At 26.2% G+C, this 21,471-nt stretch overlaps 1 protein-coding gene across 1 annotated transcript; it reads right to left on the bottom strand.

The window, feature by feature from the left end:
* Positions 1–1,646: 1,646 nt before the first annotated feature.
* On the bottom strand, positions 1,647–10,970 carry LOC135927388 (bifunctional 3'-phosphoadenosine 5'-phosphosulfate synthase-like). Its single transcript, XM_065463352.1, has 14 exons — positions 10,795–10,970; positions 10,438–10,564; positions 8,644–8,748; positions 7,612–7,742; positions 7,014–7,152; positions 6,317–6,435; positions 6,081–6,194; positions 5,356–5,467; positions 4,862–5,085; positions 4,466–4,597; positions 3,643–3,772; positions 3,044–3,186; positions 2,403–2,528; positions 1,647–2,129 (listed from the first exon to the last, which is right to left on the bottom strand). The coding sequence occupies exons 1-14, from the start codon at positions 10,852–10,854 to the stop codon at positions 1,890–1,892; spliced, it is 1,902 nt and encodes a 633-aa protein (XP_065319424.1). The 5' UTR covers positions 10,855–10,970; the 3' UTR covers positions 1,647–1,889.
* Between the last annotated feature and the right edge of the window lie 10,501 nt (positions 10,971–21,471).

The following is a 21,471-nucleotide window of genomic DNA, read 5'->3' as shown; positions in this document are numbered from 1 at the left end:
TATAAATATAATTTTTTTTTCTCAAATAAAGTAAGAAAATAATATTAAAAAATATTTTAGTTTAAAAAATTTCTCAGGGTAATGTAATATTAAAAATATCTTTTTTTTTACCTCTTAGGTTAAAATATTTCTTGGAAATTCAAAATTTCGCAAAACAATAAAATAATAAATATAACAATGTAGTTCACATGACGTATAATGAAAATAAAACAAAACTACAATATTTTTTAATTTGAATTTAACTTCGCTTTGAATTTTAAATAAAATTTATATATTTTTTATAAATTTAAATAAAAATGAATAAATATTTATCCATTATTCTTCTTTTGGCGAGTCATTCTGCCAATTCGATGGTGAGTAAAATATTTATTTTTTTCAAATTTTACTATATTGTTACGATTCGTAACAATAATTTTTTTTTTAAATATTGAATATCAAGCTTAAAACCTCCCCATTTGGGTTCATTATAATTAGAGCGTAAATGGGTTGATTTTTCTCTTTAAATTTAATATCTTTGTAGAAAAACATATTTTTCGATAATTTTAATCTATTATATGGCTTTAATGTGTATACTGAACAGGTTTTTAAAAATAATATATTACATCCCACGGTTTAAAGCGAATTTACCATTTAACCCTGCTATCAGTTAGCTCGAATTTCACGGTCAATTATAGAAAATATCATAATTTTACATTAATTTTTGTATAATACACCTCGGCGCTAACAGTGAATGCAGGGTAAGCGATGATATATTAAGATTAAGGATTAAAACATCCGTTTTCCATAATAAGACAAGAAATTTTTTTCACCCTTTTTTTTGTTTTTTATTTAATACTTCCTTTTGGAAAATGTAATCTACCAACATTTTATTGCAAATTTTTTATTAATTACCTCATTAGTGTTGTTAAACGGCTTGATTTAAGCCTATTTATAAAAACGGATAACTCAATATTTTATCGAGATTTCACTAATAAATGTCCAAACTTTCTGCAGAATTTTATTTATATTTTCCTCAGGATCGTACAGTTTATAATACTAGATAATTTGATATTTGACTTTACATGTGACCTGAGATGATTCATGACTTGACCTATTAAACTCGAGTCATACAACGTCTCAATTAATGTATCAAAAATATAATAGAATTATACAATACAAAATAATCAAAAATAAATAATATAGGATCGGATCAATTTTTTTTTAGAAAAATCGGTAATATAGGCACACCTCTAAAAATAAACACTAAAATTAATAGGAAAAGAATTTTTTTAAACCTAAAATTGACGCAAAAAAGATTTCTTACTAAAAAATAAACCATTTTTTTTGCTGTTGTTTGGTTTAAAAATTAGTAATTAATAATGAAATTTAACCAGGATGGTAAATGCAAATAAATAACTCGAATTTCATTTTTATATACTTTATTCCAATATTAAAATAAAATAATATATTATTATTATTAATTTATTCGATTTGTATTTGATTAGAATAAATTTTGATTAATCATAATCATTAGGGTGTTCACATTAGTAAAAATCATTGTATTAATAAAACATTATATTTTATATAAATAACAAAGAGAAGAAAAACCTCTCCAAAAAAAGAATATATTATATAAAATACACATTTATACTATAGGAAAGTTATCAATTTATAAAAAAAACACCCAAAACCGTTTTTTAAAAAAAATATATATATATCTTTAAAAATTGTATACAGAATCAGCTTCTCTTATATAATTTACAATATATAAAAAATTAGTTATCTTATCTATTTTATTTAAAAAAAAAAAATTAAGCGCGTAATATTTTAATTAGCTATAATTACTATTTTTTAAATTATTATATATATAGTTTCAGCAATTTTTCCAAAAGAATTTATCTCTTAGTTCTTTATTGATTCGGGCTATTATAATAATCGGCCAAAATTTGCCAAGCTTTCGGGACCATGAATCCCTGTGGTGGTTGAGCCCCGGTTCTCGCCAGGTGTCTCATTTTGGTGCCCGATATGAACTCAAAATCGGTCGCGCGTTCGGTGTCGTAAAAGGCCATAGAGTTTGAGGTTGTATCGTATGCCGCTACTTTGAAAGGGATTATTTCGAGCTGGGTTAAGCCCATGGCCATTTGGAGTACCTGAATAATTAATTTTAGTCCAACGTGTTAAAAAAAGAATAATTTTTATTGTAAAGAATAATTTTTATTGTAAAGCATATTCTTTTTTTTTTTAAAAATGCAAAAAATATGTGTCCTGCAGTCCTGGAGAACGGCCGGTTCGATTTATCGTTCAGGGTAGGTCCGATATATTATAAAAAAAAAGCATGTTCAAGTCTATCAAAACCGACATCTGAAGGGCGGACTTGTATCTTTGATATGATTTGAAATGTAACGTAAAAAAATGTATCTTACCTTTTTGCCATGAGTAGCGTCGTATATATCCTTTTTGGTTTCTGGGTGAGGCATTCCAGCGGGGTCTCGACCAACAATATAAAAATTAGCACCAGCTGACATCCTAGCTTTAGCGTGCCATTGAACCTTTCATATTGGTAAAAATATAATAATATAAAAATAGTGGAATTTTTTTATGTATATGGATACAAGGAAACAAAAACGTGGCTGGAAAAATCGCTACCAGATAGTATCAGTCCAAATTCACATTGGGCGATATTTTTATTATTAATATAACCCTGAAATTATTAATGGAATTTGCGAGTTTAAACAATTTTAAAACAAATTTATTTGAATCATGACTTGATTAGATATATAGATCGAATTAATAAAACGTTTCTAATCTTATTTTAACTTAAAGAAGGTTGGGCAGTATCAGTGATATGTAATAAAGTGGACAAATTTTGATATCGTGCATCCTTTAAAACAAGTATCTTGTATTTTGTAATTAAGATATTTGTTTTTGAATAGTGTCTGTTACTCAATAACATTTTTGAGAGAAATTTCCCAACCCTGATATTTAATTAATTTTTTTTCTCTATCGTAATGTACCAATCTCTTATTATCCTGAAAAATGGTTTCTATTCTCATATGACAAAAACCTCGGTAGGTCCGGCATACATCATAGGAGATGGAAATATGGCTAGGACCGTAGAATCCGGATCCAGCATTTTAGATTCAAGAACGGCAATGTGCTGTTTAATTCTGACGGGCAATGGTACGTCGTCATCCTTCGTCCAACCCCCTATTTTATGAGAAAAAATAAAATAGGTTTTATTGTACTGTTAACCGTAGGTAATGATTCGTGTTGTTAAAACGGCTCGATTTGAGCCGATTTTTCAAAAACAGTTAACTTAATTTTTTTATTGTAATGTATTTTTAGTATTAATAAAATATCGAAATCTTTTGTAATGTATTTTTAGTAGTTATATTCTTTCATTTTTTTAGCCTAAATATTTTGCTCATAGATGGGACTAAGGTTTGGATTAACAAAATCTCGAGGCATAGGCAATCTTTCTCTGGCTATATTAAGTTTGACGTTTATAGCTCAAATCGAGCCCCCTAACACTAGTAAATGATCAAATCATGTAATTAAAAATTTGGGTAAAATATTTTAATCCTTTATTAACAACATCTATTAATATTTTTTATTCATCTTTTCTAATTGATATTAAGAAGTATGAATTAAATTAAAACTTACCCAATGGGTGTAACAATAATATAGGCTTTTTATAGCCCCTTTCTCTCAATTGTCGGTCCGTATCTCTCATTAGTAGAGCGTGCCCATTATGAATAGGATTTCGCAATTGAAAAGCGAAAACTGCATCGGCCTGTAGTAAAAAAATATAAATATAGTTGAATAGTTATAACAAAACGATACAATTTAGCAGGGATCCAAACCGAACCTGAACCGTTAAACCGGTATTTTCTATCGAACCGGAACCTAAACCGCTAAAAAATTCCAGCCAAAACCGCTATGCCTCCGAACCGGTTCGAGTCTCATGATTTTATGCTTATAAAATAATATGTAAGTTGTTATTAGATTTCAATTATATTCGAATTATTTTAATTATCATCAATCACATTTGATTGATAAGTGTCGGTCATAATTTTTATAAACTTTAGTATATTGTCATTTTACAATATTTTTTAAATATTTTAAGCTTATAAATTATAATGCTTTTTTATATTTATAAATTAAATATTATTTTATGCGCAATTAAATAAAAATGAAGGTATTATACATGTGTTTTTTAAATTAATGATAAAATAAAAAAATATTTTCCCTAAACAATTCGAATGTAGGTTTGAATATAAAAGTGTTCAACCCGGTTTTTAGAAGTTCGAACCGATATTTTAATTTTTTACGAACCGTTATTTTTATCCGAACCTGAACCGATATTCGTTTCGGTTTGATCCCTGCAATTTAGATATATATATATATTTTTTAAATAATTAAATATTAAATTTAGACATTGAAAAGATTGTTAAGTTTCAATATTTAAAAAAAAAATTGAATAAACTTTCATTTGCTTGAATTTCTGTCGCAGCTGATTAGGAGTTTGTCTGTAATGATCTAAACCATCATTCCATTTTACCTTTTCAAAAACTTCCAACTCTCCACCCACGAGCCAATCCCCGCTCTCGTATATCATCTAAAATAAAGAAATATTCGAAATTTAATATTTATCACATCATAATAAATATTTTTGGCATCCCTGTCGCTAAAAAAAGGAAAATATAATACATTCTGATCCCCAAAGGGTACCTGGCACTAGGATATAAATGATTATATTAGCAGGTAAAACAACCCTAAAGTGATTTCAAACAAAAAAATGATAAACAGAACGCAATATTTAAGTAAAAGTTTTAATCAGCCTAGCTTATAATATAACACTAATGTATTATACATGACAAACCTTGATATAAGGATGTTCCTTGGATGTTATACCGAACTGTTTACCGCAACGAACCTCTTTAGGATTATGGAAAAATTCAATATCATTTAAAATGGCAACAATTTTGCCGTCATATTTTAAAGCTAAGCTTTTACGATCTTTGCCCGCGTTACTAGCCTCTACCCTTTCTTTGTCAGGTGTGTGCACCGGTAATACTATGGGTATAGATTGGTTTGTGATTCCACCTAATATTCAAAAATTAGTTTCATTCAGAAAACCATTAGTGGTAGATAAATAACGAGTATATATCTTATTATTCTATTTTACGAGAATGTTGATAGATACATTTAAATGAATCATATTTTTTTTTGTTAAGCACGCAAATTTAATAAGGCATAATTAGATGCGTCTTATATACATATTAAATAAAATAAGAATATCTTATTTGACCAATTAGCTAGTAGAAAAAAAATTTTAGGAAATAAATAAATATTCAATCATTTTTTTAAAAATACCATCAATTAAGCACCCGAAGAACAAGGATTGAAGAAATTGTTTTTCTTTCATAAAACCGGTTAAAGGAAATGCCCAACCTTCCGATAGAACTTGCAGCCATTGAAGATCTAACTAATTTATTAAATAAAAAATAATATTATTAATATAAAAATAAATAAAATCTTAATCGCAATAAACTGTCTGCTCCTAATTGATTTGATTAAAAATATTAGGAGAATTAGTGCCGGCATCTTTGATTTCAAGTAAATTAGGTATAATATTAAAGTTTAGAAAAAAAATTTGAGCAAAAATTTTTGACGATTTTTTCTTGAATTGATCAAATTTTACCTAAAAAATGCCAAAATATTTTTAAAAACATCTTTGCATAAAAAATTTTACAAAGAAAATATATTCTTTTCTTAACTCGGATATATCTATGTATTTTTATTTTTCTGAGCGGGATTTTAATAAATATCATTTTTTATAAAAAGCTAAACTTAAAGCATATTTATATATTATAACAATTCTATATGAATTTTTTATTATTGATTATTTATTATAAAATATTATAATCGTGCCATAATATCTACGAATAAATTATCTTCTAGGTATTTTCATTTGTTCTCTTTAAAAATCCCTTCTTATAGCAACTACAATCTTGAATGAAATGAGTTTTATTTTTTAAAAAAAGCAATAATATAGTCAAAATACTGAACACAAATAAATCACAAATATAAAATTATACTTGGGTTATGTCTATAGATTGGAGACTTTGAGCAAACGCCATTTTTGAGTGAATTAATTCGGTTGGAATGAATAGTTCTTTGACTGTTTCGATAGCTGATAACGGTAACACTTTCTAAAACAAAAAAAAATAGTATTTTTGTAAATTTTGATTCTTAAATTCATTCATGTATAATGTATTTTCTAAAAAAACCGTTGGTAAAATTTTCTCAAAAAACGGGCCTTAAATATTTTCACCTCTTTAACCATCATCAAAATGAGCGATTGCAAACAATCATAAACCGTCGTTTCCCCGGCCTTCAGGGTTATGTTAGGAGATGTAGGAATTTCGTAGTCAGAATCGATACCCGTAAATCCTAATTAGTTTTTTAAAATAAGAAGACCATAAAATTGAATATAAATATGAAGTAAATTATGAAATAGTAAATATAATCTTAGCGTCAATGTGTTATTTTTTAAATTTTAAATCAATTTTTTTGAGAGCGTTTTTAATAAATGTTTTTCCAAAAAATCTGATTTAACTAAAAATGTATGCTGTCGTATATTTGGAATACTTAGAATTTCAGATAATTTTGCCATGTTGAACTTAATTTAATATATATATTAGTTTTTTATGACTTAAAAGGTTAACGATAAAATTATCTGCAATTCATAAGATAGGTATTCTAAATACGCTGAAGTACATTTCCGGTAAAACCAAATTTTTAAATTTAAAAAAAAAGGCGCTCAAAAATGATTTAAAGTTGAAAAAACAACACATTGCCAATAACATATATATTTTTTTTTTCGATATGTTGTTAAACTTAAATAATGATTATTTGTTTTAAAAAAATTATTTTATTTTTCAAAAACTATTTTTTATTGGAAATACATTTTCATTCTCCCTTCCTCCCTTTTCTACTTTCTCGCTTCTCTCAAATACCTTAGAATTTACCTTTAATTTCGCCGGCTCGAGCACGTCTGTACAATCCTTTAACGTCTCTTTGTTCGCAGATTTCGAGTGACGTGTCGACAAAACATTCGAAAAAGGGTAGATTTTTTTCATTGAACATTTGTCGGGCTATCATTCTATCCTAAAAAATAAATAATCATTTTATTTTAATATACAAGTTTCTCATAATAAATATAGGGATTTTAATGTAACTTTATAAATAATATTAATTCACAAATTTGGTTAGAAAATTCCTTATAGCGAATTTCACTGAGTAAGGAAGGTGACATAATAATTGAAGGTTTTTTTAAAGGTACAGTATTAAATTTTAAAAAAAATTAAGTTTTTCTAGTATATAAAATCTGTCGCGAAAATAAAGATTTAAAACTTATACAATAGAATTGAATAGGTAAATTTAAAAATATAGCAAAATCCGACATTTTTGTTAAAAAAAAATTGGTACAAATTTAAATATCATCAACTCTTATTATCTTTCATTAACACACTAGTTTTAATCGAATTTCTTGAATTTAAATAAGAATCGTCATATAGCGATTAAAAAAAATTATTTTTTTAAAGGTTTTTTATTCGTAAATCAAACTTTGGTAAATGGGCTAATAAAAGCGGTGATACAAATGATACCCCCATCGGCGAACAATTTAGCCACTTCGGATATCCTCCTGATGTTTTCTTCCCTGTCTTTGTAAGTAAATCCAAGGTCTTTGTTTAAACCTTAAAAAACATGAAAATACAATAAATAATCAAGCCATTTCCAATTTTCTTTTTATTAAAAAAGGCAAATTCTAACCAGTCACGTCGTGACCCATCGTGTCACGCGTAATTTCACAGCCCACGCTCACATATTTATCGTTCAGTTAAAAATTAAAAGTCTAATTCCGATCCAATCAATTTTTCAAAATTCCATGGTAAATTATCTAATACGTTTTCCGGTTTATGATAGATAAATGCCTAAGGCAGTATCTTAGCACTGGCCAAATTTGGTTATAATATATATCATAAAATTCATGATTTTTCGATAATTGTGCCGCATGCCAATCCGATGGTTTAGGATTCGAATCCAGCAAGGATCATCTTTTATTTCTGAAACCAACTTAGTGGTTTCGTCCTTGGGGAGGGGGGGGGGGAGTGATATATAGTAAGTCAGACTCGATCACGTTATTCCATTAATATATATTAAATAATAAGTGCGTCTTTTAACATTTTAATAAATTTTGGTCGGTGTTTAGCAAATTAGGTTGTGTTATTTAGAAAATTGGTATTAAGCACGTTTTTCATTGTTTTGTTTGTTTTGGGGGAAATCAATATTTTAATATAAATATGCAACACCTACCCTACCCCTCTTTCCCATCAAACATTTGTTGTATTTGTAATAGATTAAACATAAAAAAAATATGATTAAATGTGAGTGTTTTTTTTCAAAATAAAATTCCAAATAAATTATAAAAATAAAGGATAGAAGGAAAAAAACATTTAGGAGTTATAATTTATATTTGATATTATCAATCCCCTAGGGATAAGAAAAATGTGAAGTCCGCGATTTACAAAAATAAAAATGGTGGTGGGGAATGTAAAGTAAATCAAATTGTAAACACATGATATAATAAATTAATACCTTGTCTAACATTGTCACCATCTAGAACGTATGCCGGAAATCCTTTTGAACACAAATAATCCTCCAGGGCAAAAGCGAGGGTAGATTTACCGGCTCCAGAATAACCTTTAGGGAAATAGAAAGTTTTGCATTTTTTTAAAAAATAAATAAATGTTAGTTTGGCCCAAATCTACCATTTTTTCAAAATCAAATAAATTTAGAATTTGTGTTTTTTCCTGTTGAACCATATTCAAAGCTTGAGGGTGATTCTAACGCCAGAGTCCGGAGTAGAACTTGAAATAAATTTTAACCGCAATAAGCTTTGGAATAACGAATTAAAGTTGTGGGCAGCTGTTAGAATCAGGAAGTAACAGTTAAAACGATAATTTAATTATCCCTGAGGGAGGATTTTGAATGATATTTAATACAGCTTATCTAAAATACTTTCAACAGTCAAATTTCATCACAAGTGTGTGTGCGTGGTTTTCTAGCCCTCGATTTTTACAGATAAAAATTTCAAAAAAAGGAGTCAACGGTAAAGAGAGACTATTTAATTTAATTTATACGAGTATTCATCGAAAAATAATTTGTTAATGGAATGGTCAAAATGGAGTAGTTAGTTCAACAGCATCTCCTGTGTACTGGGGCAAAAGGTAATCAACTTTTTAATTGTCTCGCATAAGTCTGCTTAGAAATAAATGGCTCTCCTTAGAATTTGATTGCACATTTAAGGTTAAATTTGTTAAACATAAAAAAAAAATTTGCAAAGAGCAAGAATATAATATTTAAGCTATAAATTTTAAATAGAACAATTTTTTTTGTTGTTTATATTTATAAAAAGCTAATGCATGCTGTCATTTCAAGTGGCTAGGGTTCAAATAATCTTAGGCTTACCTGAGAAAAAGTAAGACTCCCACTGTTTGTAAAAAATTCAATGATTTTATTTACTCTTGACCTAACAACAGGAACCTCCAAAGGAATGGGAAGGGGGTTACAATCCAAGATTGTTATTGAAATTGTAAGGGGGTATGTAGTTATGATGACACTGGTCATTTGAAAAAAAAATTGTAGGAGGATAGTGAATGTGATTTAGATTTATTAATTTTGATGCTTTTGCTTATTTAGTAGCATGGAATATTGGGGGAAGGCAGAAAAATCGTTGTTGGTGTGGGGCATCTATTTTGGCTTGCCCAAAAACAATTGTAGAATCTCTTATCAACAGTTATGATATATGCTGAGGTTTTATTTAAATAAAAGAATTCTAAAAAAACATTTTAGTATACAAAAAATGTCTATTATAAAGGAGTAAAGTTCTTGCCAATTATTAAAGTGTCTCTCATTCCTTGATAACCCATCATCATTACCTTACAAAAAATTAAATGCCATTAGTGGGTATATTTAAATTTAAAAGGAGGATAGCTAGGCTAATTGTTGCATTCAAAAATTAGATTAGATATATTTTTAGGTTCCCATTCTAAATCACTAAAGCAAAAATCATTAAAAATTGGGAGCTTATAACTTCTTAGAAAAATTTAAAAATAAATTTACACCATTATTTTTTATTTGTTTGTAAAATGATCAAAAATCTGATTATGTTCAATGCAAAAATCTAAAGGTAAATTAAATAAATTCAGGCCAGTCTGGGTGAACAAATTTGTTTATGTTCAATGCTAAAATCTAAAGCTACATTAAATAAATTCAGGCCAGTCTAGGTGAACAAATATTATTAAAAGATTAAATTCAAATAATAAACAAATTAATTTGGATATTTAAAAAAATAAATAAACATTTTATAATATAAATCACATAAGTTACCTGTTAGCCAAATACAACAGCCCCTAAAACCACCACGCAATCCCATGATTTGGCCTCTTCTATTTCTAGAAACATGATGTTGCTGAGAAAATAGGTTAGCATTTCCTATTAGAGAGACCTTGTCTGACTAATTTAAACATAAAAATTAATGTTATAAATTTAATTAATAAAAAATTATGAGTTTTTATAAAAATATAACTCAGTTTTTATTAAGTGAACAATATATTAATTTTTCAAATATTTTAGATTATTGAGCAAATTTTAATAAAGTAAAATTTAATATAAATTCTAAATATATTTTATTTAATATAATAGGCTTGTTAATTTATTAAACAAGATTAAATTGTTATATAATACATTTTTGTGATTATGTATTGTTGAGTCCCCATTGCTATATGTTTCATATGGACAGAACATAAAGGATGGATATTGAATATATATTTACGTCATTGTGATTTTAGATAAAATTTTCAACAAATTTAACATTTATGGAATAAATTTAACATTATCTAAAATGAAAACATAATTCACAATTCCACCGAAATCATCATTTTTATGACTGATATTCGGGTGTCAATAATTATTTGAGGTTCATGATGTAATACATAAGATTTGTGTGAAATGAATATGTTTAATTTAAATATTTAATTTAATTGCCTAAGATACATAGTCTAAAATTATATACGCAAAATTGTAAATGATTAGTTCTTATTATAATTATTATTAAATTAAGTTGTGAAAAATTAATTATTATTAATATTATTATAATTAGTTGGGAACCTCCTCCCCCAGGGGCGTCGTTAGCCTTCACAATCTCAGGGGGCTCAACTAAAAAAAAATTATGGGGGCTTTGCCCCCCCATACCCCTTAATTTTATATATATTATACTTTTTTAAAATTTGTTAACTCTGAACAATTATTCTGATTTTAATATTTGGTCATTTATTATATTATGCATACAAAATAAACTAGCATAATAAAAAATCACATAATGCTATAATATAATTCTTAGCAACTTACATTGACAAAAGTTATCAAACTAGTATAATTCTCTCCATTTTAGACAATGTTTTATAGAATAGACTAATAAGGAAAAATTTATAGGCCTAAACCAAATCAACAATTTTTGTAGGAGAGAGTATAAACGAACAATCCAAATCATAAAACTATAGGTGGTTAAAGCTTCCTCTTAGATAGATGACATTATAAAGCTAGATAAGTAATCGAGAAAATATTGTGAGATATTAAATTTCTAAAAGATTATCTTCCATTTTAAATGGTATATAAACGACTACACAGTTGACCATTATTGTTTATCTAAAATATGCAATTATATACTCTCAGCCGTTATAGTAATAATCTTAAATTACTTAGCAACACAAATAATAGATGCTGGATAATTTGGCAGCAATAGCCATGACACTCACGATGTAAACTAATATCAGAATTTATTATGTTGGAGAAATTCATAAAATAAAAACACTAAAAATCTTGGGAAGAAATAATTATGCAAATATATTGAAGCCTGGTTACACGGCAATGCCATATTAGAAGTGAAACATTTTTTAACTATAAAATAAGGACCAGAATGATATGATGAAACAATTAAGGTTTTATATATTGTCGCACCACCTTGGTATATTATATCTTAAAATAAGAGTAGTTTGTAATAATATCAAAAATATACTTGTATTTAAAATTTAACTCAAAACTTTTTTTCGAAAAAGAAAAAATAGCTTTCAATACATAAAAAAATAGAAGAAAAGATATCAAATTTATTACATCTATTGCAGGATGAATAATAAAATGTTTAATTTTCAAAATTATATATAACTAAATAGATGGCGTTAAATAGTTAAATGCAATTTGTTATTATATTTATTATCAAAACCATTTATTAGTAAAATTTATTATAATATTAACTGTAATATATTATATAACTGTCAAATCTCAAATACGTCTATAAAAGTGTCATTATATCTAATATTTTATAAACAACTGTATATAGTAGAGGATTATAAACTATATGTTTACTAACTTTTTATAAAAATCTCTTATACTTATTTGAACCTTGAAAATATTTTTAAGGTATGATAATAAAATTTCAAAATAAATATACAGTTGATAAGTCATTTTGAAATCGGCTAATTACAATATTAAATTTGTTAATTTTCAAATAATATATGTTTATATTTATTTAATTAGGGTTAAATAATAATTTAAATAATAAAAGTCAATTAAACTTCAACTGTTAAAGCTAAATTAATATTTAGTGAGTTATTGATATTATATTTTTAATACAGAATTTGATTGCTAGCAGACATAGTGAAAATATAATTTATATGTATTAATCTAATCTAATAATTAAAATAATATTCATTTAATAAAAATTTAAATAGTCTTGTTAATTTCTAAATAATAAAATTATATCTATATATTACTTAATGGAATTATAAAAGAAATCATTCAGTGGGGAATCAAAAAAATTTATTTTTTAGTTCAAGGGGATATTAAGGAGCCATTAAAAAAAAAATTTTGCTTTAGGGGGGCTATTCAAATTTTTCAGGGAGCTCAAGCCCCTGCGCCCCCCCCCCAGCGACGCCACTGCCCCCCCCCATCCCCACTTGATATATGTATCTCTTTACCATATCTCTTTCTCTTAGCTAACGCATCTAATAGGTTAAAAAAAATATTCTCACAAGGCGGAAAATTAAGCTCCAATTTTATGACGTTAGTCATAATGTGAAATAATCTGAGCCACGGCTATCATTTAGACACACAGGGATAATTTACAACTATCATTATTTATGAACAGGTGCTTTGCATCAATCATAAGCTACATCGGGATTTGTAAAAACCAGAGTGGAAAGTGGGAGATGAGGAAACAAAAGAGTCTTAGCATACTTTGTAAAAATAATTAGAAGTAAATACTTGGCAGCTATAAAAAAGAAAAGCTCTGAACGAGAAAAAATTATAACAAACCCAAATAGCAGAACAAAAACCTGAGTTCCTTAGGAAGTATAGTAAAAGGAAGGTATGATGCTAGATTTTTGAAGTAAAACAGGCTATTATTGGCGACTTGATGAGCTAAATCATGGATAATCTTTTATGGTTTTTAATTGTGGCTTAATTTAAAATGGAATGCCCATAAAAAATTTCCATAACTTACTAAGTTAGTCAAAATTTATTAAACATACTTCTCAGAGTGAATTTAAAATGTGAGCCGATTTTTAAAAACGGCTAACTCAATATTTCATCCAGCATAATATTACGCAATCCTGACAATTTTTCTCATAGAAAGAACAAAGGTCTAAGACATATATCGAAATCTCTAGGTTTGGACAATGTTTTTCTGGCTAAAATATTGAGTTAGCCGTTTTAAAAAGTAGGCTCAAAATGAGCCGTTTAACAACACTTAATGTTGTGAGATAAATTTGCTTCTTTGAAAATCCGGTTCTATTTATATATTAGATTCCGGCTTTAATTATAAAGATATAAGATGGGCCTTAAAAATCTCGATCAAACAAAAATTATAATGGTAAACATTGGCGATAATTAGGAACTGAAATTAATTCAAAAAAATTAAATAATGTATATATATGAAATAAGAAGGGCTCCTATACCCTCCCAGCCCCACAGGCTCACGAAGTAAAGTAATACTCTGAAAGAAGCAGAAATATTAACAAAATGTGTTCCCCCACCCCTTCCATTCTTTTAATCACTCAAAAATCTTTAAAATAGCCTTTATTGTACAATTTAAATTAAAATATAGTTAGAAATAAATTTAAAAATATAAACTTTCAATTTAAAATTATATAAAAATAATATATATTTAGCAAATATATTGCAAACAAATTGATATCTCTAAACTCATAAAATAAAATGTTTACAAATTTTAGCCTTACCTGTTCACTGTACAGATGACGTATATCTTTTATTATTTATTTAAGTTTGAACTATACATGACGTATATCTTTTATTATTTATTTAAGTTTGAACTATACTCTTGCAAGGATATTGAAGAATTAAAAAAATATATATTTTGGAAAAAAAGATATAGCTACTAGGTAAAATAAAGAAAAGAAATTAAATATTTTCTTTAATTTCTTAAATTATTTAAAACAAGATTCTTCATCATGTCTCGAGTCGAAAATTAATCAGTTTGATATACTTCTTTCTTTGTTATATTAATGGCATCACCCAGAGGATATGTATTACTTTTTCTTTAGCATACTTTAAAATGGAAGTGAATCACGTCATAATATAAATTAAAACATTTTCTTCTATAAATTTCCATCATTAAGGTTCTTTTTTTTCTTGAATTGAGTCTTATACCATTCAAGTTAAGATTAGTAGCAGACAACAATATTATTACTAAATTTAATTAAAATAAAATTTGACATCCTGCTATTGTATTCCAAATGGTAGCGGAAAATAATTCCCCGGAAAAATATCTCATATCTTTTTTAAGGTAGGGAGAGTTTGTATTTGGAAATTTAAAAAAAAATTTAATAACACAATTTTTGTAAAAGTTTAGAATTTGACAAATTTAAGTCTTTTTTTTCATAAAAAAAAGTCTATGAATAGGACCGAAAGAGCTTGTAAAAAAATATTTAAGAATCGGACCTAAAGACACTTTTCAAAAATGGTCATGGGCCGTTGTTTAAATTTTTTTTTTAAAAAAAAGGAAGTACCACAAAATTAAAATTAATTAATATTATTTAAATGAAAAAAATAGCGATTTTTAAAATTTTTGTAAAATAGACTAATTTGACAGGAAATGTATTTCAGCAGGTATATAGTATCCACACTGTCAATTTTCAACCGTTAACTTTTTAAAAACCAATTGATTTTCATATGAAATTTATTTTATAAATTTAAAAAAAAAAATACGCAAATTGTTTATAGCAAAAAATTGCGCTCGATTATAGAATTTAAAATCAAAGGATATTCCGAATCCCCACCACAGATTGATTCTATTTCTTTTCGCTTTTAAGTTCTGCCTGCTGCGTAAATATAAATAAATAAAATTCTTAGATAAAATTCACACTATTTCAAAGCGTAGGGCGATAGTTTCTTGGGTTTAGTGTTGTTCTAATTCAACAATTTAGCCAGAAAATATATTGCCTAAGCCTCGAGATTTCGCTACTGGATGCCAAATCTTTGTCCCATATATGACCAAAATCTTTAATCTTACATAATATTGTTCTGGATAAAATATTGTGTTAGCCGTTTTTAAATAACGGTTAAAATCGAGCCATACACTAGATGTTGTTTTATTTTGTGCTGTTTTTTTATATTTTTAATCATTTCTTGAGCGCGTTTTTTATTTTCAAATTCAAAAATCTTGTTTTGCCAGAATTGATTCTAATATATGTACAATACTTACCTAATAGATTTTAAGCCATTTTATAATGAACTTCTGAAGTATTTGCCCTATGAGATAATTTATCATCATCAAATTTCATGTTATTTTATAATAAATTCAATCGTATTTTATTAGTTCTCGGGCTAGCATATGCTTTTGCATGTATTTTATTATGTTTTAACTTTTCACTATTTTTGTGTTACGATTTCTGTCCAAATTATATACGTTTCATTCATTTTATTTTTTATGATTAGGACTGTCATTTTTATTCCTAATAATATTAATTTTTGTATTTTTACGCCCATAGAATGCCAATTGGAATTATTATTTTATTTTAATAAATAACATAAAATAAAATTTTAACTAAAAATTTACCTTATTTTGAAAACTTATTTATTGAGAAAAAAAAGTTAGATTTTGAAAGGGTTAAGAAAATAAAAAGTATGAATAAATTAATTATTAATTAAAATTCCTTCAAAAGTTTGTCATAAAATTGTTCGAAATTTATAGTGGTTGTATTTTATATTGCAATACATTTCCAGCAAAATAAGATTGTTTTTTTAATAACAAATAACGCGCTCATTTAGATGATAATATTAAAAATTAATAAAAATAATTAAAAAAACTACAACACCCATCAAACAAATTTTGAGCAAAAAAATCTTCAAAAATAATTTTGAGCCAAAATTTCCAAAAAAAATTCGAGTTAAAATTTTTCAAAGAGATAATATTTTTGAAGATTTTTTTTTTGAATCTAAAAATCCCAAAATCGTTTATACATATAGAAAAATCTTTAATAAAAAATTTAAAAATTTTCAAAGATTTTTTGAATATTTTTCAAACTCAAAATGATAATGTGGATAAAATAAAATATATAATGGGTTTTTTTTACCTTATTTTCCAAATCGCTTAGCAACTGATAACTTGGCAAGACCATATTCTGTTTGTAATTTTAATGATATATTATACTTCTTTAAAAGGTTATTAAATTGATCAAATTTTGATTAAAATTTATTAAAATACAATTATTCTAACGAATTTTTAATATACCTTTACCAAAATTATTATTTTAAAAAAAAATTATATAATGATATCTTTTTTTGTATAATTTAATATTTTATATTATTTATGATATTTTAGATATTCATCTAAATAAATAAAAGGCCTGCGTAAACAAGAAAATTTTATATAAATTATATAGCAAATAAAGCCTATAAGGAAGGAACTTCCAATATCCTCTTCGATGTCGTAATAGTATCGAGCTTTGATATTTAATTAATATTTATTTTAAATTATTATTGATTTACAATTGTTTTTTTTCTTAATTATATAAATAAATGTCGTAGTTCTCTACTTGAGTCATTGAGACTTATAAAACACATTTAATCGTATGCAGGAAGATATAAAATAATATAAATTATTTATATTTTTTAAAAAAAATACTTGACTCTATATCTGACCTTTTATATATAACAAATATATTATAACAAACTTTGTAAAATACCTTTATGGAAAAGAAATTTATGCACTAATCTTTTTAAACGTTTTGTTTTGTTTTTGTAAGATGATTTGATGTGGATGATATACATTTTTATTATTTTGGTATTAATCATTTTTTTTTTCTCTCTGTTTCCTTAAAAATAAATTTTGCAATTATAGATTAAAAGGGAAACCTGTTTATTTTCTTTCAATCTTTCGCACACTTTAGTGTTGTTAAAAAAAGCTCGATTTGAGACGATTTTTCCAAAACGTTCCGATTAAAATATTATGTAAGCATCGAGATTTGGCAGATAGATGTGCAAGCATTTCTGTTGCTTGCTATGAGCAAAATCTTTAGGCTTACATAATGTTATTTATGGTTATAATTTCTTAATCGTGCCGTTTATTAAAATCGATCCGAATCGGGTTTTTAACAACACTATCTCACACAATCATTTCATTCTTCGGGTCCGGGTATCCGTTAAAAATGGTAAGATTTGAAAAAGTGATCCAGATCAGAACCAGGAAAACAAATAATAAATAACTATCCAAGACCGAATTTAGAAATAAAAATAAAATTAAAAAATGAAAACTGATTTTTTTTTTTAAATAAAAAATAAATAAATAAATTTAAATCAAAATATTTTTTTTGAGCAAAGATGTTTTTATTATTTTACATATTAAAATTACAAAAGCATTTCAAAAGATATTGGCATTTTTTAAGGTAAAATTTGATAAAAGAAAAACTCCTCTTCTTTAAAGAAAATTTAAAATTTTATTTGCTTTCAAACTTTGATAATATCAATCTTAAACCAATCTATATACTTAATCCTAAGATTTATTTGCTTCGCTTCCCATATTACTCGTATTTATCTTTGAAAACATTATACAAAATAATAGTTAACATTTTCATTAATAAACCCAGGTTAGAAAAAAAAATATACCCAGGCTGGATTTTTTACCCGAGCCTTATATTTTAAAACCAAAAATTTTAAATAGCTATTATTAGCTATAAAAATTAAAATATTGCACGGCCCATGTACCCGAACTTAGTAGGTCTCTGATTTAAATAAAACATAAAATAAGGTAGGGGGGGTGCGGGCTATTATATGCAATATATTTATTTCGATCCTAATATTCACATAATTTGTATAAACATATACGTTGTGAAGACTTAAGAAATGTACATCCTTGATTAACCAAAACAAATTATTTAACGATAAATTAGCATTTATCTGACAAAAATTAAGATAAATGTTTTGAATTTTTTTTCAGAAGAATTTTAATATTAACGATGAATACGAAATCATTAAGGAATTGAAAAATAAATTTGAAACAACACATTTAAGAAATGAAGAAATTCAGAGACTGTTTTATCAAATTCTTGGACCTTAAAAACAAGAAGAATTTTCTACTACTGAATCCATGGCAAGGAGAGCAAAAAAATTGGTCAAGGAGAAGGAAAAGGGTGTTTTCAATCCAAATATTATAAAAGGCTATTATGATACTATTTTATAGATAATTTATAAAATTTCATAATTCCAATTAAAAGGGGCGTGTATGATGCCTGATTAAAAACGTTTTATTTTAAAAGGTTAAGAGAGAGAACAAATCAAAGAAAATATTAATTTTATGTTATCATATAAAATTATATTCTAATTTTAAAGGAAGATATAAAAGTGAGCTTTAATAAATTTGGAAATGAGACCAATTTTTTTTTCTAAACTAAAGTTGATGGTTTTATTAAATTAAAAAAAAATTCTGATGGTGTAGTAATCAATATATGAATAAAATTAATAATTTAAACCATTGTGAGCTTGAAGTTGGAATCAAAGAGGAATAACATTTTTTCGTAATATCCCATGGCAAATATTACCAAAGGGGTAGGATAAATAGCTACCTTTAGCGTTCTTATTAGAATCAAATATTAAACACCTTATATTCATTTAATTTTTATAAAGCAAATATCACTGGAATTAATTACGCACATGTATAAGATGATGAATATGAAAAAATATCTTGTTTAAAAGATCAATCCCCTTCCCGGAATCAGTATTCATGCTTTTATGCCACTTGGGGAATATTAAGTTAAACTATTTTCATATTGTAAAAATTATTATATGAAAAAAAATGTTTGTCCTCAAACAAATATAATCAAAAATTGATTTGTATTTTTTATTATTTTTATGAGAAGAATTCAATTCATTCAAATAAATTAGCAGAAGATCCCCCCTCCCCTATTTTTTCCCTAGGTCAAAAACTATTCTTTTAAATATTAAACATAAAATATTTGATAGTTTCTGACTTATATTACAATTGTTGATTAATATCAAATATTTATTTAGAATATTTGCAATAGACTAATGATTAAAATGGCATATCTCCTAAACTTAAGCTCGGCCCAACTTGAAAATTTGCTTATTTAATTATTAATCCTATAATCTATACAGGAAAGAAAAAATGCCGATTTAACATTATGACCATTTCAGGTTTTCTATTTCCAGTTTTTGACATGACATTTATAACTTTTAAAAAATAATTAACGATGTATAACTTTAAAGGTCTACGATTAGGCTACATAAAGAAATTTAAATGACGTTTCTAGTTTAATCATATCTGAAGATATTTAAAATGAAAGGGAGATCATTATGCCCAAAATGCCCCGTTTTTTCGACATTCAGAGGCTTGTAACTCAGCCCCTGCTTGGAATTGGGGGCTAAAATTTTTATTTTTCTCATAGTTATAATATATACAAACTCATGTAAAAATTTTAGAAAAAATCTGAGGGGGTTGGGTTGAGAATCGTGTTTTTTTTGTTGATCTGTTGTCATGTTCCCCATATATATGTTAGTGTCAATACGTTTTTTACCGGCAATATGTTATTTTTTCAATTTAAATCATTTTTTATGCGTCTTTTTTGAAATGTATTCCAGAAAGCTATTCCGTAAAATTAAGGGGATAAAATAAAAAGAGTTTTGATTCTGAGTAATTTAGTATGAACGAACTTATATATATTTTTTCTCTCAGAATAAAAACTGAAACGCTAAGAATTTTTTTCCCTTAATCGCTCAGAATTTAAAAAAAAGGACTTATAGGCTCAAATTTTTTACTTGAATTTTCACTACTTGAAGACGATTTTCTGTGCTTTTCCTACATTTTTTAGTGCGGTACATTTTATAGATCTGAGCGCCTTATTTTTTACACCTATGATATTAGTATTATATTTTTTCTGGGTAATAAATTTTTTTTATATAAGAATTAAGAAATAATTCATAAGTCTCTATAAATTAATACTGAGAAACAAAAATATATGAATATTTTTAGATTACAATTTGTTTCATTCACATCTTATAGTTATATTTCATTTTTTTTATATATCTGATTCGGTTCAATAATTTAGTTAATTTTTATTTTTACGATGACAAATATAACCTATTTTTTGTTTTAATATTCCTTATTAATTTTAATTTTTCCCACAAAAATTAGTAATATTTATTATTAAAATTGGAATATTCCATATTAATAATTAATTATTTCCGAAAGAAAGAAGAAAAAAAACAATAAAATTGAACATTGGTGTGTGGATCTTAAGGCGTGTTATCGGTTTTATCCGTTTTATTTCTGTTGCTTTCTTTAAGATTAAACCGTTCGTCAACCTGCATTCACCGTTAGCACGAATTCGCGGAATTTTTGTGGATTTCTATATACTCCTTCACTATATACACTACCGGCCATAAATGATTGCCCACCCTGCATTTTCTTAACATTTTTCTTAAAACAAGACAAATAACACACAATATGAGGTTTATCGAATTTATTTATAAGTTTAAATATTATTGCATAAATTACAAAAAATAAAAGACATAGCAATTAATTAAGATCAAATTTTGTTCTCATCAATATGACCACCTTTATTCTTAATAATTGCTGCAAAAATTTTTGGTAATATTTCGATGAGATTTTTTAAATATTCGGAAGTGATATTGTTCCATTCTCTCTGAAATACTTTCCAAAGGTGCGAATGAGAGGTTATTGGGCTTTTTCGCGCTTGTCGAACAAGGTGATCCCATAAAAGTTTGATTAGATTGAGATCGGAAGACTGGGATGGCCAAGTCATCAACTTGAGAATACCGTGCTGTTGTAGATTTTGTAATTAATCTTTGCATAGGCTGGATGTATGCTTTGGG

This window comes from Gordionus sp. m RMFG-2023, chromosome 3 (assembly GCF_954871325.1).
Source record: "Gordionus sp. m RMFG-2023 chromosome 3, tfGorSpeb1-WG-v2, whole genome shotgun sequence".
Classification (NCBI taxonomy): Eukaryota; Metazoa; Nematomorpha; class Gordioida; order Chordodea; family Parachordodidae; genus Gordionus; species Gordionus sp. m RMFG-2023.
The sequence above is the reverse complement of the archived record's forward strand: the minus strand, read 5'-3'. Positions and strand labels throughout refer to the sequence as shown.